Source organism: Eubalaena glacialis, chromosome 11, assembly GCF_028564815.1.
Source record: "Eubalaena glacialis isolate mEubGla1 chromosome 11, mEubGla1.1.hap2.+ XY, whole genome shotgun sequence".
Lineage (NCBI taxonomy): Eukaryota > Metazoa > Chordata > Mammalia > Artiodactyla > Balaenidae > Eubalaena > Eubalaena glacialis.
Genome location: NC_083726.1, coordinates 5,702,592 through 5,730,268, shown reverse-complemented (window position 1 = coordinate 5,730,268; position 27,677 = coordinate 5,702,592). Strand labels below are relative to the sequence as shown.

At 56.1% G+C, this 27,677-nt stretch overlaps 1 protein-coding gene across 1 annotated transcript in view; it reads right to left on the bottom strand.

The window, feature by feature from the left end:
• The window catches only part of SULT4A1 (sulfotransferase family 4A member 1), a 33,309-nt gene extending 8,971 nt beyond the window's left edge, over window positions 1-24,338 (bottom strand). Inside the window, exons 1-4 of the mRNA XM_061205506.1 lie at window positions 24,170-24,338; window positions 3,874-4,004; window positions 2,512-2,592; window positions 1,185-1,311 (exon numbers count right to left, since the gene is read on the bottom strand). Coding sequence (XP_061061489.1) covers window positions 1,185-1,311; window positions 2,512-2,592; window positions 3,874-4,004; window positions 24,170-24,338 — 508 coding nt within the window. The remainder of the gene's footprint in view (window positions 1-1,184; window positions 1,312-2,511; window positions 2,593-3,873; window positions 4,005-24,169) is intronic.
• Between the last annotated feature and the right edge of the window lie 3,339 nt (window positions 24,339-27,677).

Genomic DNA, 27,677 nt, shown 5'->3' with positions numbered 1-27,677 from the left:
GGCAGACCACGAGGGGGCCTGAGCCAGGCGGTGGGTGCGCTGGGGGGAAGGGAGGCTGGACAGAGGCCTTTAGCAGGTTCCAGGGGCCTCAGGGTACAGCTGCTGGGGCCACCTACGCCTGTCCCCTCCCACCCGGGCCCCTCCTCCCAGTCCCAGCTGAAGCAAAGACTCAAGGGCAGGGAAGAGAGGGCCTTTAGGCGGTGCTGGCGGCGCACTAAGGAGGACCTGGCCTTCAGCCAGGCTCGGGAGGCAGCTCCAGTCGGGCCACCCATTTAAATTTGGGGCGCTGTACTCCTGGACCGCCATTATGCACCTTACCCCACTCCCGTCCCATGACCTCGCTGCAGAAGCCCTGACTGGGTTGGACAACAGATGGACAGCGAGGCTGAGGGCTACTTGAGCTGGGAAATAAAACAGGAAGTGTATTTTTAGACTCGGGTGCAGAGGAGTCTGGGTGCAGGTTTAATTAACAGGCACGTAAGACCCATTTCAAAACCCTCCTGGGCGCAAACTCTAAACAGAAGGGTGCCCAGAGAAGCCAGGGCTGGCGATGGGGGAGCCACCTCGGGGGTGCGGGGAACAGAACCGTAGTGATGAGCTGCCGACCCCACTGCCAAGGGGACGGCTCCCCCCCAGTCCACTGCCTGGCCCACTCCGCCCCGGGGAGGGGAGACATGGAAGGGCCCTGGCTCGCTCGGCCCCAGCTCACCCCTCTCCCCTGGAACAAGCTTCCCGGCCAGAGCACTGCCTTACCCCTCCCCCAGAGCACACCCTGCCTGTCACACGGGCCTGGGGCTGGGGGCCAAGCCTGACCCTCAAGTCCAGCTAAAGGCCCACAGGGCTCTCCCATGAAGCCACAGCCTCCACTCTGGCCTCAGGCACCGATAACAGCGGTATCTGGGCCACCGTTTTCACTGCTCAGAATCCAGGCAGCAAGAGGGATGCTTTTCATTAGGGAACTTCTCAGAACCCCAAGGATGTGGCGAGAGAGAAGGGCTTCAGCGTTGGACACCCGCTCTGTCTGGCACTAGCTCGACCTCAGACAAGCTTCCTGACAGCCCTCAGCCCCAGCTCCTCTGCCCGCCAGCGGGAAAGCGGGCCAACCCCGCGGCTACTGTAGAACTGCGGGCCCCGCGAAGGACTCCCGGGCGCTCAGCGAGCAGTAACATCGCGCAGACACTTACGCTTGTCGTTCATGAACCTCCGGCAAAACTCCTGGAACGTGCCTCGGTAGCTCATGGTCCGCAGGGAGCGGTGGAACTGGTAATAGGACACCACCAGGTCCTTGGGGTTCCGGGCCATGTATATGACCTGCAAGAGGGAGGGGGGACAGAGGGACGGACAGAGGGACGGACGAGGTTAGTCTGCGGTCCTCCGTCCCGGGTAGGCCGCCCTGTGCAGGTTCCGCTGACCTACAACCCACTCTTTTGACCCCGTTTCCAATAGCAAAGTCAGCCCCTCAGGCACCAAGGCCAAACGCTTTTCTCTATTATTGTTTCAGCAGAGATGCCCTCCTGTCTACGCAATAGCATCAGCTAGGACAACTACTTGAGTGTTTTAGTATATTTCTGTTCTCTAGCACTCCTTTTTTTTTTTAATCGAGGTATAGTTGCTGTACAATATTATATAAGTTACAGGTGTACAATAGAGTGATTCACAACTTTTAAAGGTTATATTCCATTTACAGTTATTATAAAATATTGGCTATACTCCCCATGTTGTACAATATATCCTTGTAGCTTATTTGATACATAATAGTTTGTATTTCTTAATCCCCTACCCCTATCCTGCCCCTCCCCCCTTCCCTCTCCCCACTGGTAACCACTAGTTTGTTCTCTATATCTGTGAGTCTGCTGCTTTTTTTATTATACTCACTAGTTTGTTGTATTTTTTTTAGATTCCACATATAAGTGATACCAAACAGTATTTGTCTTTCTCTGTCTGACTTAGCATAATGCTCTCCAAGTCCATCCATGTTGCTGCAAATGGCAAAATTTTGTTCTTTCTCATGGCTGAGTAATATTCCACTGTATATGTAAACCACACCTCATTTATCCATTCATCCGTTGATGAATACTCAGGCTGCTTCCATGTCTTGGCTAGTGTAAATAGTGCTACTGTGAACACTGGGGTGTCTCTAGCACTACTTTAAAATCAGCGGAAGACAGAAAACTTATAGACCTGGCCCTGGTGATGAGAATTATAGGCCTCATACGTCTAATGCAGTTGAGAAAAAAAGGAAAAAAATCAGAGACAGTGAAAGCAGCCATGAGTCCTCAGGCCTTCAATGGGCAGAGGCTGGGCTCTGGCTGGTCAAGTTCAGCTGTGAGGAAAAGCGAAAGTGAGCAGCACAGATAAAATGCTAGAGACACGGGGTCAAGGACAGCCTCTCCAGCGCTCTTAGCACACTGAGGTTGTCTGGGAACTTGGGCCTGTGACAGACCACCGTCTGGACTGGCACATGGGCCTCTGGTTCCGGCGGCCGCGGGGAGCAGCCGGGAGCGGAGTTACCTTGGAGTCGCCGCTGTGGAGGTCTGAGGGCAGGAAGCGGTAGGGGAGGTGGCTCTTGATGAGGCGGGGGGACGTCAGTTCCTGCAGCAGGGCAGAGGGGAGGCGCTCAGAGGACACACGCCGCTCATCTCAGCCTTTCTCTGGGGCCCAGGCGGACGGGGCCGCAGACGAGTCAGGACCGGCACCACCTGCACCCCGAACAACCTTCTCACCTGAGACAGGGCCCCCCAGCCCCGCCCAGGCTGGACCCTGGGGGCAGACACGGGCCGACGCGGTCCCCGTCCTCGGCCCCCGTGGCCTGAGTCAGAGTGTACCGTCAGGGGTCTGCTCAGAGGACGTGGGCCACGATGGCAGCCTGGAGCGGCCACAGAGAGGGGGCCCCGCAGACAGCCTCAGCACAGAACTCCTGCAGCTCCTGGACCGGCCCGGCCCCTCCCTCAGCCAGCGCTCCACTCCCTGACTCAGACGTCCCCCCCGCCGCTCCCCGAGAGGCCCCGCCCTGTCCCACTTTGCTCCCGTCTGGCGTGGCCACCCTTCAACCACTAGGACTCTCAGTTTTCCTGTCCTGGGGGCTCCCTCACTGGGACCTCAGCTCTGCGAGGGCTGTGACATCACAGTCAGTTTAGTCCTCGGCGGGACCCCAAAGCCAAGAGCAGGGCAGCCCGCGGCGGGGGCCCACGCAGCTCTACTGGAAGGCTCAGCGGCGGGTCAACACGGGCTGCAGCACCGTGGCGGGCACAGGGGCGGGAGGGGCTGGACGCAGGTGGGCCAACGCTGGAGGCTGGGGTGCAGAGACCGGCTTACGCGAGACAACGACCCGGCGGTGGGGGGCATTCTCAGAGCTTATTTCAGGATGCTCGTCTAGTGGGAGAAGGGTCAGGCGGGCCACGCAGGAAATGAGGCCTGAACGAAGAGGTGGCAGAGGGGAGGATAGAGAGAAAAAACTCCAGATCTGTCTGAGGGGTAGAAAGGATGGGACTTGGGAATAATGTTTATTTCACTCTTGACACCAAATGTTCGATGCAAACACATCCCACCCTCAACAGATGGGATGAGCCACAGCGGGAGGCCCCTCACCCCTACACTCCCCCCCATCTCCCCTACTCCTGGCATCTGCCTCCTTTCCCCCTCCAAGCCACCCACGTCACCCACTCGTTCAGTTCCAGGGTCACTGCCACCAGCTCAGGCCCATCAGTCTTCCCCCCCACCCCCGCCAGCTACCTGGGGGTCCCGGGAGCTCGTTGCTCTCCCTCCACCCACGAGGCCCCCAGGAACCCCTCAGGAGCAACCGTCACTCAGGGTGCAACCGTGGAAAGGCCCCACGGGGGTCGTGTGGGCTGCTGCCACCTGCCCAGAGCCCACCTTGATGATGTCCAGGCCCGGCTGCGGGTACTCCAGGACCGGGAGCTGCTCGTCGATGTTCATCAAGCCAATCTCGTCAGGGTCGGCCCCCTGGCTCACCAAATAGACCACCTCCTGCAGCAAGCTGGTGCCTGGAGGGAGAGAAGCCCAGTGAGGGGCGCCCAGAGGAAGCCAAGGGCCAGCCCCACTCTCGGGTCAGCGCCTGCCGCCCAGAAAAAGGGCTGAAGGGCCGCAGAGCTGGGGGGCGTGCAGCGTCCCAGGAGCACCTCGAGTCTAGTGGAAGAACACCGGCCTGGGCGTGAGACCTTGGCCCGAATCCCACCTCTCGGGGTGACCGCGGGTGAGCCAGGTTTTCTGAGCTCCTGCTTTCTTGGCACTAAACGCAGGCAGGAGATTTCTCAAGGCTGTTGTGAGGCGTGAATAGGACCCACAGTGCCTGCCTCCCCAGGGTTTGAGGACTGTCATGAGCGGACGCTTCTCAGTCCTGGGCTTCCAGAAGCTGAATTTTCATTTACCCAGGCGTGATGAAGGTCCAGGGGAATGACTCGCCAGCCAATTATGATTTACAATGAAAACTATGTCTACTGGTACCTACTAAAGTGAAACGCAGGTATGCCCTGTGACCGGAGAAATGTACAAGACAACACCGATAGAAGCACACCGGAACAACCCTGCAGTGTTACGCAGAAGGGCAAACCTGGGAAACCACGGAGACATCGGTCGGCAGCAGAATGAATGAATAAGCCAGGATACTCAGACAATGCGACGCCAGGCAGCAGTGGAAGCCAGACGCCAAAGGGCGTCTGCTGTGTGATTCTGCATGTTCCCATTCCTACTGGGTTCCGGAATGGGGAAGTAAGCTGCAGCGACAGAGGTGAGAACAGTGGTTCTTTGGGGGAAGGTTATCGACTCAAAGAGGACATGAAGGAGTTTCTGGGGTGCCGGGATGGCTCTTTATCTTGGTCTGGTGGCAGTTACATGCAAGTATGCACATACAAGTCATAATTCAGTTCAGAGGAAAAACCACCTGTCTGCCCAGTGCTGTGGTCAGCAGAACCTGCTCCCCGAGAAAGACGGAGGGGATCCAGCCAGCATGGAGACGGGACAACTTAGCCCAGTGACACCCCAGAGCCACAAAGACGGAGAGAGGCCCTCCGGAGAACAGGAGCGCTCGTGCGTGTGTCGAGGACACCTCCCTCGCTCGTGGGACCACAGCTGCAGCCCTGCCCACCAACTCCTTCCTCTCAGATCACCCCACGGGCTGTCCCAGCAACGCGGCTTGGATTCGAGGACAGCCCTTCTGTGCCTTATGAACAGCGAATTTCAGATTCAGGGTGGATGGCTCCCAGCCTAGACCCTTCTGCAGCTTCCCAGTGTCCATACACTGGAGTCTGGTGGTCCCTTCACCTATTCTCTGCACCAGCCCCCTGGGGTGCGGGTTCCCCTCCCCGGGAGGCTCCCTGCTGGCCCTCACCCCGCAGCCTGTGCACAGCAGCTTCAAGTCGTCTCCTCCAGCAAGCTGGCCTTCCCGGACCCCCAGGTCCCCCATTACTCATCCTCGCCCGGCGCGAATTGCTTACGACGCTCCCAATTACCACACCAACTGCACGGCCTCACTCCAGGGGCGACAGCGCCGTCTCCCCGCCAACACCCCCGGGCCTGGCACACAGCACACGGCAGGCAAACCCAACATCTCAGCATCTGTGCAGGAAGGAAAAGCAGGGGCCTGGGTCGGGACACGTGGTGGGCCGACCACACAAGGGCAGAGCCCCAGCGAGCACCCCGGGGCGGCAGAGAGGGAGCCCGGGGAGAAAGGCGGCTCTCTGCGCTCCCCCAGCCCCTGCGCGGCCCCACTCCGTCCAGGCTTTCAGCTCCACTCCGGGACCGCAGCCAGCCAGGGCCTGCCCGGTCATCAGCCCGTCTGACCCCTCAGAAGAGACACGCTGGCCAGGTCCTCCTCCCCAACCACTCCGGTCCCTTCGCTTCGGGGGAATCGGTCCCTGCTGCTGGTTCCTCATCTCCCCCCGCCCCCTGAAAGCGCTGCCCCCTCGTCTCCCAGCTGCACACACTCCCCCGGGGCCTCGAGCAGCCCCGCCCCGAAGGCCAGCTCCACGCTGACCCCCGCACGCACCGGCCCACGTGGAACCTGCCGCCCAGCGCCCCGCCAGACCAGGTGCCCCTGCCTCCTGCCCCCCCCAAAGCCCGCCTTGCCCACCTACCATCAAGGTGAGCGCGGAGCCGACCCTTCCATCAGGGGCGCTGCTGGAGGCCCCGCAGCCCTCTGCCTTGCTCACCCTCTTTTCAGTCCAACAAAAGCAACCAGGACCACCTGACCATCCCAACAGGGACCTACGAGGGCACCCCGTCCCTCTTAGGACCCCGCACCTCCGAGGACCCTCTGAGGAGTAAAGCAAGGTCTTCAACTTGGCCTGCAGACCTGCCGGCCACACTCCACGCCCCATGCCCGGCGCCTCTCTACCCGCCTCTCTCCCTTTCCAGAGCTCCTACCGGCCTCCTGGCTGGTCCCGTGCCCGGAGCCCTTTCCTCACTCCCTCAGCTCCTCCAGGTGTGAGCGCTCCCCTGACCAGCCACATGACGAGCACCCTTCGCCTGGCCCCGGTCCCCGCTGCAGCGACAGTCCGGGAACAGCCTGCACGGTCCTCTGTGGGCTCCCACCCCGCCGCCCTCCACAGGGCACGAGCGGTTTTGTCTGGCTCTTTGCCAGGACAGCCAGCACATGGCCAGGCTCAGTTCACCTGTTCTGAATGCACGAACAAACCCTGGGTTTGTTCAAGGGGATATGTCAATCAAGGAAGACTCCTTGAGGAGACGGCTTTGGAGTAAAGGCCCTGAAGGAAGAAAGTGGTGTGGCGGCTCTTCAATCAGAAGGAACTTCTGTCCCCCAACCACAGGACCCTCACACCAACCTGAGAGGCGGGGACCACCACCCCCATTTACACATGAGGCTCCTGAGGCCTAACTGTGCCCAAGGTTACAGAGCCGGTGGGTGGCTCCTCCTGGTGAGGCCCGTCCACCCGGCAGCTCAGGGCAGCTGCCCTGGGCGGGTCCGTGCGCTTAGAAATCGGACTGTGCGCAGAGTTTCCACCAAAATAGGCCTCTCCCAGGGAGGTCTTCAGGACGCCCACCCCTGCAGCCCCTACAGGTAATGACCCAGACAGACCTCGTTAGTATGTCTTACATCAATATCGACATGTCAGTTCCACAAGCTCCATCCGTGCCTCCAGTAAATATCTGCACCGGAAGACCAGCCTCGTTAGAGCCCACAGGAGGCGCTCTACCTGCGGGGCTGCACACGGCAGAGGAAGGGTTTACAAGCACCCCCAGCATGGACAAGGAAGCTCAGAGTTCAGGTTGCAGTGCAAGGTCACAGAGCTGGAAAGGGGAGAGTTCCCCGGACGGGGAGCCCACGTCCGTGCGTCTCCACCTCCCTACGCGGCCTCCCCAGCACCCCCGGGGGAGGGGGGACGGGTGGAGGGTCTTGTGCGAGGCCCGTCACGTTGCTCCAGCAGGACGCTGGGGGGCCTCCCCTCCCGCAGGTGCGGGAGAAGCGGGGCCTCAGCCCCCACCCCACCATCCCCCTGCGTCCGAAGCCCCCGGGGAGAGGCGCCCGGGAGGCCAGCCCGCCACCCAGCAAGTCCAAGGCGAGGCGGAGCACAGCCAGGCTTCCAACCCTGGACCACACAGGGCTGGCCGGGTGGGCGGGACCGCCTGGCAGGGAGTAACACAAGCCACACGCTTCCCAACAGCTCGTTTTCAAGTCAACAGACGTGATGCAATCCTTCACGGACGTGTTTCTGCTGACAGCAGTGAAATCACGCCCGGGTGGCACCTCAGCGTCGGCAGGGACTCTGACACCAGACCTCTGAGGCCAAGACCCGTAGGAAACCACTGTGGTTCCGGGCGGAACTCCCCAGGGATCCAGAGTCCAGTCTGACCTGCCACAGGGCTGGGGTGGAGCTCATCAAAATTCCCACCAGAACTCCGGGGACGGGGGGACCAGCACTCTAGGGTCAGAACCAGTCAGAACTGAGCCCCCAACCACCAGGATCCTGGGGCTGGAACCCTTTGAAATTCTTTTTTTTATTATTATTATTTTCAGCTGTGTTGGGTCTTCGTTGCTGTGCGCGGGCTTTCTCTAGTTGTGGCAAGCGGGGGCCACTCTTCATTGCAGTGCACGGGCTTCTCATTGCGGTGGCTTCTCTTGTTGCAGAGCACGGGCTCTAGGCGCGCGGGCTTCAGTAGTTGTGGCTCACGGGCTTAGTTGCTCCGCGGCATGTGGGACCTTCCCGGACCAGGGATCAAACCCGTGACCCCTGCATTGGGAGGTGGATTCTTAACCACTGGCCACCAGGGAAGTCCTGGAATTCTTTTATTTTCACTTTAATTATTTACCAAAGTCACACGTGTACCTAGTTTAAAAGTCAAAAGACTCAGGACAGAAAATCCAGTTCCCCTCCCCACCCCACTCCCACGTCCACAGCAAACGCTTGCTAATTCTTCTCTTACCCTCAGGTTTCTGACGTGCTTACATCATTGTTTCACGACCTGTATGTTTTGATGGGCTACTGACTTCTGACTGAGCAAGATGACGACCCAGCCACGTTCCCTCCTGCAGGCTTCCCTCCCCCGACACGGTCCCGGGACAATTTTCAGTCTAATTCAAAGTACATCATGCAGTGATTACACTGCCTTTTTTGCACAAGATTTTGTGTTTCCTTCGCTTGCTTGCTTGGTGTTCTATGTACCTATTAATAATTCCTTCCCCAGCTCTGTGGCAAACCCTCTCCATACGGCCAAATGCAGGAGGTGTGCTCTAATCCCATTTATCTCTTGGGGTGGTGCCCCTGCCCCTCAGCGCCCCACGACTGTCTTCCCGCAATCTCCCTCTGGCTGGATGGACTGCGTCCTTGACCCGTGTGCCCCTCGCTGGTGTCCATGCACACGGTGGCAGAGCCCACCCCCAGCTGCCTCCTGACCGTGACAACTGTGTGGGACGGTATGTGACTACAAGCGCCTGTTTCTACCTCGCTCGGGAACGGCAGTTGGGCTGGGTATGGAATTCCAGGCTGGGGACCACGTCCCCTCAGAACCCTGAACGCACTGTTCCCGCCGTCCAGCTGCCAATGCTGTGTCGAGAACTCTGAGGTCCTCGTTCCTAGTCCTTTGAACGTGGCCGTTCTTATCTCGGGAAGCTTTGCAATCTTCTCTGTATCTCAGGTTTGAAATTTCACAGTTAAGTGCTTCAGCAGGGTCTCTTACTCAATCACGGTGCCTGGGGGCACATTCAGACACAAGGGGAGTCTTTAACTCCGGCCCTGGAGTTCTGGAAATCCTGGTTTCAATAACTTTCTCTCTCCCATTCTCCCTGTTCTCTCCTTCTGCAACTCTGAGATCTTCCATTTTTTCTTATCTTTTTGCTCCCATTTGTCATCAATTTGTAAAAATTTTTGTTCTACTTCCTGGGATACTTCCTCTGCTTGACCACCCAAACGTCACAACTGAGTTTTTAAAATTTCAACTACAATACCTGTCTTCACTCTCTGACGATATTACAGAGTTAGGAGTGCAGGTGGTAGGACTTCCCTGGCGGCGCAGTGGTTAAGAATCCACCTGCCAATGCAGGGGACACGGGTTCGATCCCTGGTCTGGAAAGATCCCACATGCCGTGCAGCAACTAAGCCCGTGAGCCACAACTACTGAGCCTGCGCTCTAGAGCCCACAGGCCACAACTACTGAGCCCACGTGCCACAACTACTGAAACTCACACACCTAGAGCCCGTGCTCCGCAACAAGAGAAGCCACCACAATGAGAAGCCCGCACACCGCAATGAAGAGTAGCCCCTGCTCGCCGCAACTAGAGAAAGCCCGCGTGCAGCAACGAAGACCCAACGCACCAAATAAATAAATAAATAAATTTTAAAAAAATCAATCATAGTCCTACATACTAGGGATTTGCAACTAGAAGCAGAATTTTTAAAAAAAAGGAGTGCAGGTGGTGTTTTGTTTTTTAGGTTTTCTTCTGCTCTGTACATTGTCTTTGATTCCTCCAAGCTCCTTTTGCTGCCTTTTGTTTTGTTCTGTTTTTGCAGGTCTCTGTCCTTCACGTTGGAGACGTTAAGATCTGAAGACCCTGAGTCCATCCACAGGTAAGAATGAGCCACTGGACGCAGCCATCTGCGTCCATCCTTGTCCAGGACAAGGCTTGTTGACTGCAGGGCTTCATGGGTCTGTAAACACAGCCCAGCCTGGGTGCCCTCACAGCTGAGATGGGAGATGCCCACACGCAAGTATTTGTAAGTCTTTTCTTTGGGGTCAGTTTCTCCAGAGAAGATGCCTCCACTCTCTGCCCTGGGGGACCACAGGCACCCCAGAAGCCAAGGAGGGGAGGGCGCTGGGAACCTCCCTTTCAAGCGTGTAGCTTTCATTCGACCCCCATTTCCAATTCAGCACTGTACCCCAGCCTGTAGCTCTGCGTGGCATCCCCAAGCCCACAGCTTCTCTGGATCAACTTCCCCCAAAGAAACCCGTCTTTGCAACAGCTGCCTGCTCTCAGCCTCCCTGTATCACGGCGGCCACCTTGAGGGGCCAGGCGCATGATTCCTGGGGCCCTGCAGCGAAGGGGTTCACGTGCCAGCTGCCCTCCCCTCTGCTGGCATTAGGTTCTCTACCTGCTAAGTCAGCTAACACTGAGCCACCATATCTGAGCTCCCAAAATCCACAGTCACCACCTCTCCTCCTCCCTGGGAGGAGGGCCTCAGAGCTTCCCACTCCTCGATCGCCACGCCGTGAGGTCGGAAGAGGAAGCAGCGATGAGCAGGCGGGCTCAAGTCTGCCCCACGGCACTCTGCGGGCCCCGGACATCAAGGTGCCACAGCCGCGCTCAGTCCAGCTGCCTCAGACACAGCAACAGCTGCGCGCCTGAAGCTGCAGCCCACGGAGCTGCCACACCAGCCGGGCCTGGGGTCCCGCAGGCCCCTCGCCAGGGGTGGCACGTGCTAACCCAACAGGCACTGAGAAGGCCTCCAGGACACGCCCCTTGGAAAGGAAGGAACAAAGGGAGCCGCTCTCCTTGAGCACCTCCCCGTCCTGGGAACATCCACGTGGGCTGGCTCAGCTCCCGAGACAGTCCTGACACCCAGGGGGCACGGAGCCCAACAAGGACGGGCACGGCTCCCGTCTCGGGCTGCAAGTGGATGGGAGCCAGGGCAAGAGGCCCACGCCGGCTCACACGAGGTGCCCGGCAGGCCCCCAGGGACAGCCGAGGACAGCGCTCAGCGTCCCAGGTGCTGTGCCAGGAGCTCACACGGCCCCTTCCCCAGCTGAGCCGCACAGCCCGCTCAGCGGCCTCCGCCACCGCGTCTCACACGCGACAGAGCAGACTTGGAGGCGAACTGCCTGGGGCCACAGACGCGAGCGGGCCGTGAACCCAGGACCCAGAACAGTCTGACTCCAGAACCAGAGGGCTTCGACACACCACACCACACACGCGCACGCACACACACACACACCACGCCCATGTACCCCCCACACACATATACACAGACACCACACCCATACAGCACACACACACACACACACAGACACCACACCCATATACCATCCACACACAGGCGCACACACACACACACCACGCCCATGTGCCCCCCACACACATATACACAGACACCACACCCATACAACACACACACACACACACACAGACACCACACCCATATACCATCCACACACAGGCACACACACACACACCACGCCCATGTGCCCCACACACACATATACACAGACACCACACCCATACAGCACACACACACACAGACACCACACCCATGTACCATACACACACCACACACATGCACACACACACACACCCACACACCACGCCCATGTACCCCCCATACACATGTACACAGACACACCCATACAACACACACACACACAGAGACACCACACCCATATACCATCCACACACACGCACACACACACACACCACGCCCATGTGCCCCCCACACACATATACACAGACACCACACCCATACAACACACACACACAGACACCACACCCATATACCATACACACACCACACACACGCACACACACACACCCACACACCACGCCCATGTACCCCCCATACACATGTACACAGACACACCCATACAACACACACACACACAGAGACACCACACCCATATACCATACACACACCACACACACGCACACACACACCACGCCCATGTGCCCCACACACACATATACACAGCACCACACCCATACAGCACACACACACACACACACAGACACCACACCCATATACCATACACACACCACACGCACACACACACACACCACGCCCATGTGCCCCACACACACATATACAGACACCACACCCATACAGCACACACACACACACACACAGACACCACACCCATATACCATACACACACCACACACACACACACACCACGCCCATGTGCCCCCCACACACATATACAGACACCACACCCATACAGCACACACAAACACACACAGACACCACACCCATATACCATACACACACCACACACACACACACACACACCACGCCCATGTGCCCCACACACACATATACACAGCACCACACCCATACAGCACACACACACACACACACACAGACACCACACCCATATACCATACACACACCACACGCACACACACACACACCACGCCCATGTGCCCCACACACACATATACAGACACCACACCCATACAGCACACACACACACACACAGACACCACACCCATATACCATACACACACCACACGCACACACACACACACCACGCCCATGTGCCCCACACACACATATACAGACACCACACCCATACAGCACACACACACACACACACAGACACACCCATATACCATACACACACCACACACACACACACACACCACGCCCATGTGCCCCCCACACACATATACAGACACCACACCCATACAGCACACACACACACACACACAGACATCACACCCATATACCATACACACACCACACACACACACACACACACCACGCCCATGTGCCCCACACACACATATACACAGCACCACACCCATACAGCACACACACACACACACAGACACCACACCCATATACCATACACACACCACACACACACACACACACCACGCCCATGTGCCCCCCACACACATATACACAGACACCGCACCCATACAGCACACACACACACGCACACACAGAGACACCACACCCATGTACCATACACACACATATACACAGCACCACACCCATACAGCACACACACAGCACACACACCCATATACCATACACACACCACACACACGCACACAAACACACACACACCACACACACACCACACCCATGTACCCCACACACACATATACACAGACACCACACCCATACAGCACACACACACCACACCCATATACCATACACACACCACACACACGCACACAGACACCACACCCATGTACCATACACACACATATACACAGCACCACACCCATACAGCACACACACACACACACACACACACCACGCCCATGTGCCCCCCACACACATATACACAGCACCACACCCATACAGCACACACACACACACACACACCACGCCCATGTGCCCCCCACACACATATACACAGACATCACACCCATACAACACACACACACACACAGACACCACACCCATATACCATACACACACCACACACATGCACACACACACACACACCACGCCCATGTGCCCCACACACACATATACACAGACATCACACCCATACAACATACACACAGACACCACACCCATATACCATACACACACCACACACATGCACACACACACACACCACACACATATACACACACACACCACACACGGCTCACAAAGCAAGTGAGCAGCAAAACCAAGGCCACCAGCCACACGTTCTCAATTCCAGGCTAAAGCTCTACCCTCAGACCCCACCACTTCCCAGCTGGGGATGGAGCAAGGCCGAGACAGAGGGAGGAGGGGCTGGACCCTGGAAAGTGAGCCTGGCCTGTGCTCTGGGCCCTGCTGGACACAGAGGGGAAACAGACTTGGCCACGGGGTGTGACTGTCCCTCCTGGGAGACGATGTCAGTTGCTGTGACACAGCTGGACCGACAGCCAGGGGGCGAGGCTGCCCCTCTCCAGACAGCCCTGGCTGCCACAGTCCCTGCTGCTAAGGCCTGGCAATCTGGGGCCCACATTCCCAGCCCCGCTCTGCAGCGACTCTGGGGGCCTGACGAAGTCACCAGGCTCCAGCCTTCAGTTTCCTTACGGTGAAATTCTCCTGGGCCTTGAGCTCTCGGGTTCCTGGGTTCAGAGATGCGGACACACGCTCAGGACCCCGCACACAGCCCCCTACCGAGAGTCTGCCGACCCCTCAGGCAGAGCGGGCGGCTCCCCCAGGAGGGAGAGGCCCCACCTCCAGGAGGGTCTGGGAAAGTCTGGGAAGGCTCCTCTTAAACAGCAGCCTTCGACCTGGGACCCGAAGGACAGGAGCATGGAGCAGTGAGATGTAGCGCATCAGGGAGGGGCGGGGGGTACAGCAGTAGGAGTCCCAGTTCTCCACCCTGCCCCATCCACACTGTCTGCCCTGAGGCTTCACAGCCCCTCCCAGAAGAGGGTCCCCATGATCGCGGGCACGGCAGGGACTGGCTGTAGCCAATGCAGGGAAGCGAAGGCACAGCACAGAGCTTTGCACGTTCCCACTTGCTCTTCTGTGCTTCTAGCATTGCCAAGGGAAGGACATTCCCAGGCTAGCCTCCTGGTCCAGGGACACCTGAACGAGAACTGCCCCAGCCACGACCAGCCTGCAGCAGGGCCCCCAGGCAGCCCGCAGATGCACGGGCTGAGATCAGGACGGCGGACCCTGGGCTACAGTAATAACCGCTGTCTTTAGGTGCTGAGTCTGGGCGGCCTCTTACGCAGCCACAGGCAGAAAATGCTCCAGGTGGAGCCGAAACGAAAGAGAAGAAATGAAAATAAGGGCTAGCAGCGTATCAGGGCTTTCCACGCCCATCACCACGTCCAGTCCTCGCAACAGCCCAGCGAGACATCACCCCATCTGAAAAGGAGCGCACGGAGACTCAGGAAGGCTGAGCGCCTTGCCCCAAATCGGATTCGGGCCCAGGTCATTACAACACCTCCTCCGGCAGACCCTGTCAGCGCCCACCCACCCACCTCGGCGCCCTGGAGCGCGGTGGGCAGACCCCACACGAGGAGCTCCTGCACCCGCTCTCACTGGGCCCCAAGCACCCTCCACTGCTGGGGAGCGGGAGCTGATGGGTGAGGCCCGGCCTCCACCTCTTTAGGGAGACCCCCGTGCTGTGCCCACCCGTCTCCCGAGGGCACCGCTCCTGGCTTCCTCTTTGCCGCGCCTCCTGAGACCTCCTCCCACCTCACTTCTCCACGCCGAGCCTCACTTCCAGGTCTCCAGGCCCCAGGCTCATCCCCTCCTCGTGCCGGGCCTCGCCCCTCCCATGGGGGAGGCAAAACCACCACCGACAAGACCACGTGGGCACGAGCTTCAAGAGGCCACATCTGAAATCCCGGCTCGGCCTCTTCCTGAGGCCTGGACCCCAGGAAGACTCAGCCCGTCCCAGCAGGTCTGCCCACCGCACCCCAGGGGAGGACCGCCCACGGATCAAACGCCAGGACCCACGTGCTGGGGCCCCGGAGCCAGCCCCCGTGGGCTCTGCCCCCAGGACCCGGGCCCGCTTCTCCTCGGGCCTCCTCAGTTCCTCACCTGATAAGGGACATCTCTGGCCATGAAGCTCTGAGGATGACAGGATCCCCCCGCCTCCGTCCCCGGCACAGAGACGGGCCACCCTCTCAGCTCCCAGTCTGCTTGAGGCTTGAGAAGGATCAATGCAGACTCGAGCATCTGTGCCATCACCCAGACCACGGCCTGCCGCTGGTGGGAGTGGGGGGCCCAGGAGACCCTGGCTCATGCCAGGCTGAGCTGAGCCTCATGAGAGCCACCTGGAAGCCCAAGCCTCTCTGGCTCTCCAGCCCCTCTGGAAATGACTTGTTTAGCTTCCGGAAAACCCCAGAAAGTCTGCAAAGCATGTTTCGGGAGGGCTTCTGCCTCCTGACAGCCCCTGCACTTGCCCTAATGTGCTCCAGAAGCCCCAGCTGGGTCCCCACTCCCTGCTAACAGCAGAGAATCACTCTGTCCAGACCCTGTCCAACCCCCCAGAAGCTGCAGACACGCCCACCGCCTCACCTGACCATCAGGACAGCAGGTAGCAGTGCCGCTCCAGCCAGGGTGCAGAGAGCTGGGAGGAGCATGGCCCGACACTAACCAGCAAAGGCCAGATAAGCTACCAGACCCCCACCTGACTCAAGTCCATCAGAGAGCTGAAGCTGCAGGGCAGCCAAGAGGCTGGAATCCCAGGAGGACAGACCAGGAGGAAGAGAAGCCAGGCACCACGCACGCAGCAAAGAAGAATCCAGGTGGAATTTCCACAGAGTGCAAAGGCTGACTGAGGGCTTGCAGAGCAAGAGACACAAGGAGAGAGTTGGCACCAAACAGACTCTCTTCTGCAGACCTACTAGGTGCTCGTGAGAAAGATGAGGGGTGGCAGGGTGGAGACAGTGTTCCTCAACATCATGGCTGCAGGAAAAGGAAAGAAACCTGCTGGGACTCTTCTCCTCTATGGGAAGAAGGCATTAAGCCACAGGGGGAGGGGCAGCAAAACCTGTTATCCCCCAGGGCACTGGTGAAGACCCAACATGGCTGGAGACTGGGTGAAAGAAAAGAACTCTGCCCCTGTGGGAGAGGTAGGAACTTGCCCCTGAGCTCTGAGACCCCCAAATGCTGAAAGAAGAATGTGAAACTCTTTCCTGCACAAGACCCACCACCATCAAGGCAGAGCTGGCTGCCACTAAGGGGTATCACTGAGAAAGCCCTACCAAGACCCAGGAACCCAGAGCCTGCCTAAGGCTGCAGCTGGACCAGGTGACAGAGGACCTCCCCCTCAAAACCTTCCCCTCTCAGCCAGCAACAGAGCAACAAGTAACAGCAGTCCACCCCTGAGGTAGGGGACAGGGTGTGGGGAGAAACCCCTTTAAGACTCAGACCAAAAGCTGAGGGTAGGGCAGAAACACTGAGGAAAGACTCTCTGGAAACTCAGCTTCCCACGTGAAGCACAAGGTGATGCTACAGGAATTAAAACCAGTCGTCACTCAAGTGCCCAGAGGGACAACAGAACCCAAACACAGCCCTATTCCTACCAGGCTGACTCACCACCTACACTAATGGCAAGAAAAGCCAGGCCCATTTCCAAGCATAAATACAACTGACTCCAATCTCTAATGCGGGCACACTGTGTCCAGCATTCAATCAAAAAGTACTACACATTAAGAAAAGGAAAGAAAAAATATATATATATATATAAATCTCCCAGTCAAGAGACAAAACAATCAACAGAATCAGACTTTAAAATTAATCTGATTAAAATGTTAAAGGAGTTCATGGAGAAGGTGGACAAAATGCATAAACAGATGAATATTTCAGCAGAGAGATGGAAGCTATCGAAACAATGAAATACTAGAGGAAAAACAAAAATGCAATAACAGAAATACAGAATGCTTTCAGTGAGCTCATCAGTAGACCTGACACAGTGGAAGAAATCAGTTAACACATTACTGACCGGGGGATTTTTGCAGAAACTAACGTCTGTGGCCATAATACATCTCTGGTCAAAAATGTGTTGACCTGAAGATTGGTCAACAGAAATTACCCAAGCTGAAACACAAGGAGAAAAAAAGGGTGGAAAAAATAGAATATACAAGAACTATAGGATAGTATAAAACAATCTAACACATATGTAATTGGAATCTCAAAAGAAGAGAAGACAGAAGAAATATTCGTAGGGATAATGGCTGAGAATTCATCCAAAAGAAGGAAAGGCATCAAACCATAGATCCAAGAAGCTCAGAGAACCCCAAGCAGAATAAGCATCCCCCTCCCTGAAAAAATACATAGCTAGACACATAGTATTCAAGCGCTGAAAACCAAAGATACAGAGAAAATCTTGAAGGCAACCGGGGCGGGGGGGGGGGGGGGGGGGAAGGTCCATTCCAAAAGGAACAAAGAATCACGGCTGACTTTTCAACAGAAGCGATGCAAGCCAGGAGACAATGGAGTGGCAGCTCTAAAGTGCTGAAAGACAGGAGCGAGGCACAGGAAGACGTTCAGTCCCACAGTGAACAGATGAGAGGAGTTTGCAAACGGGAAGTCCTCATCAGGTAATGAGAGGGAAGGAAAAGGAGAGGAAGGGAGGGGAGGGGAAGAGCACAGCAGACAGAGGGAGCAAGACTGGAGGGAAGAAAGAAGCAGGCGTGTTCAGACAGTCCTACGTGGCTGCTGAGAAAGGGGGCGGAACAGGTGAAATGAGACCACAAGAGGATGGGCTACAGAGTGGAGTCTACCGTTGACTGAAGGCAATGGGGAGTCAGTGAAGAGGTCTAACGAGGGACTGCCCGAGGTCAGGTTTGTGTTTCTAAGAGGTCACTTTCGCTGCAGAGTGAAAGGTGAACCAAGGGGGGAGGCCACGCAATAGTCCAGGTGAGAGAGGAAGAGTCCCAAGACTGTCTCGAGGGCTGAGGGGGTGGACGGATCTGAGAGCTTACTGGGTGCAGGAGCCACAGAAGCAAGTACCAAGTGCGTGTGGGGGGCGGTGGGTGGGAGAGTGCAGAGAAGTCGTCACTGTCTAGGAGGAATGAGAAATGAGAAGCCCGATGAGACCCTGGAGCTCAGAGTGGGGCTGGGGGTCTCCTCCTATTCCACTGGTATCAGAAAGATGCCCCTCCCAGAGGCCCTGCTCCTTTCTCCAGAACCCTGTGGGCGCCTCTCGAGGCTCTCTCTCCCAAGCCCCACACAGTGATGAGAAGGATGTCCCCCTGGCCATCCCAGGCACCTGGACTTGCCACCTCCTTCCCCAATTCCAAGCCCTCTTCAGTATGTGCAAACATAATGAGTAAGAGCAATGGGAAGGAAGAGGGAGGAGGAAGGGAGAGGGGAGAGGAAAGAGGAAGTCGACAATTATCCTGAACAAAACCTCCTGGTACATCTTCAGGCCTCTGCACGCTCTCCCGGGAGGCGGGGAACTAAGTGCTGGGTTGGGGAGCACTCATCACCCTGTGTAGCTGGAAGGGAGGGACAGTCACCCTGATCTTGGCACAAACGTGAGCTCAGGGTGGGTGACAAGTCCCTCCCTGAAATCTTGCAGCCTGCTTCCTGATCCGCATCTGAGACCAGTCTCCTCCCCAGACTGTGGGAAAGTGCAATGCGATAACTGTATGTGAAAACCCGGGGAGCGTCTGGCACAGAATGGATGCTGGGTAGGCGCCGGTTCCCATCCCCACTGTCCCTCTGCCAGCTCCTCCTGTGGCTGCTTCCTCTCCACCGTCTACAAGTGAAAACTGTACACTCACGTGCTGATACCGCCCTTTCCCCTCACTGGGCCTGTTTCTATCCAAAAAAGGAAACAATCACAAGAACAAGGGACTGTTCTGAGGCTCAGACAAGGTAGAGACAGTAGCTGTAATCGGTAATCCCACCTGCCCTCATGTCCAGCTCCCGGCCCACCTCCCCCACCTCCTCCATGCAGTCCCCCAGTGATCCTCCTCCTCCTCTGAGCCCTCCTTCCCGGGCCCCTGACCTGACCCTGAGAATGACCGCCCTGGCCTGTCAGACAGCTTTCGGCATCAGGGGCCTGTCTTCCCAGTATTACTGCAAGCTCCTTGAGGACAGCATCACCTCAGTCATGACACTTCCCGAGCCCCCCTCTCCTGGGCATGGTGACACACACAGTCAAAGAAAATGAAGAGCTCATCCAGCCTGGGGCCTGTGGGCCTCCCCGCCCCAGGGTGTCTTAACATTTAAGACTTACATGAACCCATCAGGCCCAACCCTCTCATTTTTCATGAGCAAACTGCAGTCGCACAGTGACAGGGCTAGAGCTGGGGCCAGATGCTCCCCCCTCCCCAGCAGTGATGCGCTGCTTCCCTCCTCATCAGTGACAAGAGAACGAGGATGCACTTCAAGACACGTGGGAACCAAAAGGAAAAGAAAGTCAGGAGGTGGGCGCTCCGGCCGAGCCATGGGGCATGTTCCAGAGCCAGTCTCTGCGACCTTGGGGACCCCGGGGACAGACACGAGACGTCTCCCAGACACAACTGGGTTCAACACCCAACATCCTGGGACCAAAGAGGCTATAAGAACGAATGACGATCAACAAGCGACAATGAGGAGGGTCATCCTCAGAAGGCACAATGGGCTCCCACTGCTGGCATCATGGTGTGAACCAACGCCGTCCCATAGCACTTCCGTGATGATGGAAATAGCTGACATCCGTGCTGTGCAACACGAGAGCCACTAGCCACTGCGGCTCCTGAGCTCGTGAAATGTGGCGACTGCCACTGGGGAACTGAATCTCTAATTTTATTTCATTTCAATTCATTAAACTTCAATACCCACCTGTGTCTAGAGGCTCCTGTATCAGACAGCACAGTCCTACCCTGTCACCCGAGCTCAAACGTCAGAAACACAAAAAAGTTCTAGAAGTAGTGGAGTGCTGTGGGAAAAAAGCAGGATCCACTTATTACTACCTTTACCACCAGACGTCCCCTGCCCTGTGAACCCCAGTTCCCCACCAGAGGGGGCAGAGGGGACAAGGGACCCTGGGGCCACCTGCAAGTTCACTAAGACCTCCTAGACTCGGGCACTGGAAACACAAGGGGCGCCGTGGTCCCTGCAAGGCAAGGGAAGGGGCCTCTGCTAGTCCTGCCGACTCGCCCCAGTCCCAGCACCAACCACCCTGTAGCTGCCTGTCCCCCAGCGGACTGAGCGCTCACTGAGGACAGGCACCAGATGGGACTCTTCTCTGCACCCCCGGCACCTAGGAAAGCGTCTGGGCACCGCGGGTGCTCAGGGAGTGAAAGCTGGCATCAATAGCGCGACCCTTTCCTGTGCTTACGGCGCATCCGGGACGGGAAGGAGCCCTTGCCCATCATCTCACTCATCCTCACCGCCACCCGGCAAGGCGCTGAGGTGGTCTCTCCTATCCCCGAGGAAAGCCCAGCTCAGAGGGGTGATGTCATCTGTCCGGGGCCATCCAGCAGGTAAGTAGCACAGCTGTGTTCAAACCCAGGCCTTCCAGCTCCAAAGCCAGGCTCTTAATCTCTAAGCACCAGTGCCTCCTACAAATCCACTCCTGGTGGGGAGGAGAAGGGGGGGGAGGGAAGGGACGGGAATGGAAAGGAAACGTGAACTGGGCCACCTGAAGTTCATGTGACTCAGAGCACTGACAAAAACCCTAAAATCCCAAAGTGTCCTGAGACTTCCATCCCAAAGCACACAAGAGAAGGTGGGATCCTCCCTCCGCCTTGAGGCCTGAGTCTGGCTGCCCTCCTCTGGAGGGGAAGGGGCAAGGCTGGCTGTGGACCAGGGGACCTGACTAGACTGACTGTCCTTCAGCAGCTGTGTGACTCTGAGCAAGTTCCTGCCTTCTCTGAGCCTCTGGATTAACATGGCAGAGCACCTGGCACACGGGACTCGCCAAGGGGCCGCTTCATCGTTCCTAGGGCATCCCAGGTCCCATCGCAAAGTGCGAATGGCCTGTGTTCAAAGTAACAGTCCCTCCAAGGATCCCAGAGCCAGAGTGGCCTCTGCAACTATGCAATTTATGATGTGGATTTCACAGCAGGGGAAACAGGGGCTCAGAATCACCCAAGGGCAAGGACTTGGGAGAACCCAGATCCTGCCCCCCAGACCGCTCCTCCTGCTACATCAGCTGCCACTGGAGATGACTTCCAGGGCCCTCCTGCTCTGGTTGAGAGGAAACCTTTCGGGCAGATTTTTGGGACCAATTCTTCAGTCCCCTTCGTGATCATTTCGTGTAATGAACTTTACAGGCAGTGCGGGTTGGGGGAACGGGGGATCTTCAGAAGCACTGGTTTCAGCTAGTGTAGGTCATCCTTCCTGAGAAAACTTCTCACCTATTCTGTCACCATCCCACAAACTGGATGAGAAGGATGGACTGGGCCAAGGTCGAGAACCAGGAAGAAAGCAAAAAGGGACAGAAAATACTGGCCTACACAAAACCCAGGACTCTGCTTCTCCTTTACTCCTGGGCTCGTGGTCAGCTCAAACAAGCCTCATATCGGGCACGTGAGCTTGAGCACGTCACTTCACCTCCCAGAGCCTCCGTGCCCGACCTGTGAAAGGGGAGACCACCTCTGATCAGAGAGCTCTGAAGGGAGTTTGCTGAGATGACGAACACACACAGGGCGACAAAGCACGGCAGGTAGTCAGCTGTGCAGTTACTACTGTCATTTGCTCCTGGCTTACACATAGTTCTAACGAGGGAGTCTTCAGGTTGCCCAGCCCTCAGGTAGAAGGTAAAAGATAAAAGGAGCAGGCAGGGGGCAGACGGACAAACAACGAGGGCCTGGAAAGGCCATAAGCTCCGTGGAAAAAATTTTTTAGGTTTTAAAAAGGAGGCTCTCTAGGGCTCTGTGCAAAGGGACCCCACACAAGGATCTCTGGCCACCGTTGGATTCTCCGTCACCAAAAGCAAGAGCCACATGTTTACTCTCCTTGTGAAAAACTCTAGGATATGTTTTTGTTTGTCTCTGAAAGATGCAAGTTACAAACAAGATGTGAGTTTTGGTTACCTAGAACACTTCCTTAACCCTACACCTCATTCCCCATCGAGGTGCCCAGAAAGAACCCCAGCAGGCCCCCAGTGCAGGGCCCCTCTAAAGCATCCCCCAGGAGCCCCAAGTACATGCGTTTCAACTCAGCTCTAAGCCCGGTCCTCCCCCAGCCTGCCAGCCACTTACCTTCTCACCCTCCATCTCCTTGCCATGAAATGGAGGGAGAACACAGAGCCACAAGTGCTCAACTGCAATTCCGAAATCCTCAAGGGCGCCCCAAACCAAGTTTTTCACAATTCATATAGAGGCAAACCCTGCCCTAAACTGACGTGAGGCAATTTTTAGTCTTTATTGATCCCACTTAACATGAGGGTCCAAAGTACAGCCCCACCACACCCAGCTGGGTGGCGGGGGGGGGGGGTCTTACATGTAGGAATGGTATCTGTGGCTCTAAAATCTGACCAATTCTGAATCCCCATACCTCCTTCCTTTCCTTCTCCCCAAGGATGGCTCAGCAGCACCTCCAGACTTTTCCCCACCCTCCACTGACAGCCCCTTCTCCAACCTTCCTCGGAGGACCGGGCCTACTCCTCGGGTGTCTGGGACCCTGCACAGCTGGGACAGCCAAGTGTACAGCTCTTCCAGCAACCTACCACCCTGCTCCTCCAACACGACCTCCAGGCTGCCACCCTCCACACCAGGCGTCAGACGCACTGCACCGTCTGGATTCAGGCGTCTCCCTGCCTCTCCCATTCAGCGGCAGCAATCGAAACCCGCAGGAACGTTCAAACAGGAAAGCTGCTTCTTTTCCCTACAAACCTCAGAAGGCACTACACGATAATCTCTTATATCAGGTCCCGGGCACAGACCAGCCTGGCTTTAAATCTCCGCTCTGCCACTCATCAGCTGTGTGACCTTGGGCAAGCAACTTCCCCTCTCTGAGCCTCAGTGCCTAGACTGTAAAGTGGGGATGAGCACCTCTACCTTACACGGTTGTCATGAAAATGACATCAGTTAACGCTAGGAAATGTGAATGCCCTGGGTCCTGCCCGACACCAGGGTGATGCAGGCGGCCCTGAAACAGGGGAACACACCAGGCACGTATTCCGGGCACGGCCAGTCCCATCCCCCACCCAGTGCCCACGCAGGAAATGAGGGACGCACACAGCCCTGATGCCCGTTTTATCCCCTTCCCCAGATCACCACCAGGACTCTGCACTCATCAAAGGCTGAACCGGGCCCAGGAACAGAGAGGTTAAGTGACTGTCCAAGGTCACACAGCCAGCTGGACAACGGGAGGGGAAGCAGGGAAGGGTGGTGGGCCTGGGCCTATCCTCCTGGCAGCTCCTGCCAAACTGGCTCCATCCCCACAGGACGCTAGCTGGCCATGGACACCGGGGCCCACCTGCAAAGGCTGGTTTCCCCAAACGCGGGCCGACCACCCCCCACCCCGCCCGGTCGGGTTCTGGGCACCGCGCCCTCGCCCTGCGCCCCCGACGGGAAGCCCCCGGCGCTGGCGCATCGTCTACGCGGGCGCGCCGCAGAGCCGGGCGGGGTCTGCCCGGGGCTCACCGGACTTGGGGTAGGTGACGATCCACACGTCGCTGGGCCGCACCGGGAAGTTGGCGATCTCCTCCATCTTCCCGCGGCAGAAGGGCGGTAGCCGCACGCCGTGGAACTCGAAGTACTTGCTCTCGAACTCGCCCGGCGTGCTGGGGGTCTCGGCCTCGCTCTCCGCCATGCCGCCGCCGCCGCCACCGCCCGGGCCCGCAGCCGCGCCGCCCGCTCCCGGCCCGCGCCCCTCACCCGCGCCCGCCACCCCCAGCCGCCGCGCGGCGCTCTGCAGGCGTGACGTCACGGCGCCGCCCGGCCCGCGCCCCGCCCCAACCGGCGCTAGCGAAGGCACTCCGTGGCCGTGACGTCACGACGCCGCGGCGCCCAAGCCGGCGTGGAAGCTGCGCTCCGCGGGTATGACGTCATGGCCCCGCCCGACGCGCGCCGGCTGCCCTCCGCAGACTTGCCGTAGTGGGGCCTTCGGGCCCGACCCACCCCACACCCGGCAGCAGCCACCCACCCGCCCCGAGGGCCGACCAAGACCTCTGTCCGCTGTCCTCCTCCCAGCCCTCTGTCCGCATCACCTCCATCACTCGTACATTCGCCAACCTAGTGACTCCGTCATTCAGCAAGCGTTCAACACAGAAATACTCCAGCTAGAAGTGACCTTAAAGATTAATTCATTTATTCAACAAATATTTAGGGAACATCCGATCTGTACCAGACTCTGGTCGAGGTTCCCGACCAGCGAGACTGGCAAAAGCCTAGCCCTCTTGGAGCTTACATTGGTGAACAACCGAGATAATTTCAGATCCTAATGCGAGCTGTGAATAACATGCTTCACAATATCCTGAGGGCAGAAAGGGGGCTGTTAATTGCAGATTCTCAGGGCCAAGCCGCAGACCTCAGGATATCCAAGGCTCTTAGGATAGTGCCCCGCAAATCTGCATTTAAAAAGTACTTCTTATGCAGACCACATTTTGAGAACAACAGGATTCTATAGAGGCTTTAGTACAACCCCTCATCCATTCACTCAAGAAACAGACGCAGGCATACCTCATTTTATTGTGTTTTGCAGATGTTGTGTTTTTTACAGATTGAACGTTTGTGACAACCCTGCATTGTCAAATGATGGTTAGCAATTTTTCTCAATAAAGTATTTGTTAATTAAGTCATGTACATTCCTTTTGTATAAGAAATTATGCTATTGCACATTTAATAGACTACAGTACAGTGTAAACATAATTCGTGTGACTAGCTTTATTGCAATATTCACCTCACTGCAGTGGTCTGGAACCATTCCTGCAATATCTCTGAAGTATGCCTGTATTAAGCACCTACTGTATGCCTAGGGGAACACAAAGATGAAAATGATAATGTCCTGGTCTAATTCTCTGAGGTTCAGTGTCCCTGGCTTTGAAAAGGGAACAATAATCTCTACCCCTAGGTACTGTAGTTGAGAGGACAGAGAAAACTACACCAGCGAGAATCCAGAGCAGAGCAGGTGGACAGGACCTACTTGCTCTCTCTCCTTCTTCCCCTGGACTGAGACATTTGCAATCTGGCAAGGGAGCCACACACGTGGGCTGAGAGGCGTGGGCCACTTGTACACGGTGGATGGAGAGAACAAGGAGAGCATTAACTCACCTGTGCCCCCTGCAGTGGAAGCGCGAAGCCCTAACCACTGGACCGCCAGGGAAGTCCCGAGGATGTCTTTACGAAAATGAAAGAGAAGATTCCAAGCACCAAGACATTGTTAAGAACAATTAGGTAATGGCACAAAGACAGGTAGCCAAAGGCTAGAGGAATTGAGCGAATGAATAAGCTGATGTTTCAGATGAGGTTGTCACTGTGGAAGAGCATGGACGATCCCTGTCGTTTTAGATTGGGGTTTAAGGTATTGACATGAATTTATTATTTGAAAAACTATCTATTTCTTATCTTTGCTGAAAAGACCTTGAGGTTCTGTATTCCAGCAATACTAGGCACAGTCAGTGTCCAAATCTTGGTTTCTAAATACTTCCCACCAAAAGGAACCAGGGTTTCTTGGAGAAAAGACTAATTCCACAGCTGGGCAAAGAAAGTACAAGATGAGCCTAAAATATCTTTTGGGGCAAAAAAAAAATAAGAAGAAACTGTTAAAAATGATGGGAATAGGTCAAAAGAACACAGGAGCTAGTTTGAAAGATCAAATTAGGAGCACTTTGCACATGTTAGACAAGAATTGGAAACAATTCAAATGTCCATCAACATTAGACTGGATAAATTGTGATATATTCATACAATGGAATTCTTACTGCACAGTGATTTGAAAAAAGAATTACTGGTATATGCAACAACACAGGTGAATTTCACAGTCAAAATGATGAGCAAAAGAAGCCAAACACAAAAGGCAATATGTTATATGATTCCATTCATATACAATTCAAGGACAAACAAAACTAATCTATAGTCAGAGGTCAGAAAAATGTTTAATTTGGGGCTGCGGGAGGGGGTTGACTGGGAATAGACACAAGAGTACCCTCCAGAGTATTGGAAACATTATATCTTGCTCTCAGTGATGGCCACAAGGTGATATAGGCATAAGTATAGATGAATATAGATGTGGATATAGATACAGATGCAGACACAGGGTCTACTTCATGGTCATGCAACCAGGGGAGTCAGAAGGGCCCTGCACTTGGGGTTTAATGCTCTGTGTGTGGTCAGCATCTTAAAATTCTTAATAATTTTATCTTGGAACTTGTGCTTTATAAGTGAAGTCTGATGGACAATGAGGCATGTGCTGAGGGCTTGGAGCCTTGGCTCATGGGAGGTCCCACCTCCTGCCACCTTCCAAGGTCTTGACTGCCCACTCCTCTTTTCTCTAGTGTTCCAACCCTGTGACCATGGGGACTTGGGGCCAGCGCCAAGAGGGTCAGGTCTGATGCTGACACCCCATGGCATCTCAGAGTGGGGCATGATAGAAACCATCCCTGTCTTCTCTGTCCTAAACTGGCGGCACCCCAGTACATTTGGTGGATGAATCAACAAAGATGAGCCTCTCTCCCACCATCAATTCAGGTATCCATTTCTCTGGTGGGGATGTTGCAATTCCCTTGGGACATCAGGCCAGTGGGAAAGGGTGATGCCTGGCTTGAGGTCTTCACTCCCAGCCAGGGCAAGATGCCTCAGCCCCACAGCTGACAGAAGGACATGGACAGCCGATGGGCTGCTCTGGAAGTCATGGGCTGGGTCCCCCAGGCTCCTGTGAAGGTCTGCAGGTACCCCATGAGTACCCCGGTTTTGGAGAGAGTGGCATTAAATAGAAAATTTAAAACACCATGACAGGCTGAGAGATTGTGGAAGAAAGCAAAAAGTTTTATATTTTAGTAATTTTAATGACATGTTTTAATGCCATTACATTAATGGCCCTACATTTTAATCTTGCACTGGGACCTGCAAATTATGTCCTATATAGTTGTACATGTAAAAAAATTATTGAGGCGTACACAAGATTTCTGTATGTACTTTATACCTAAATAAC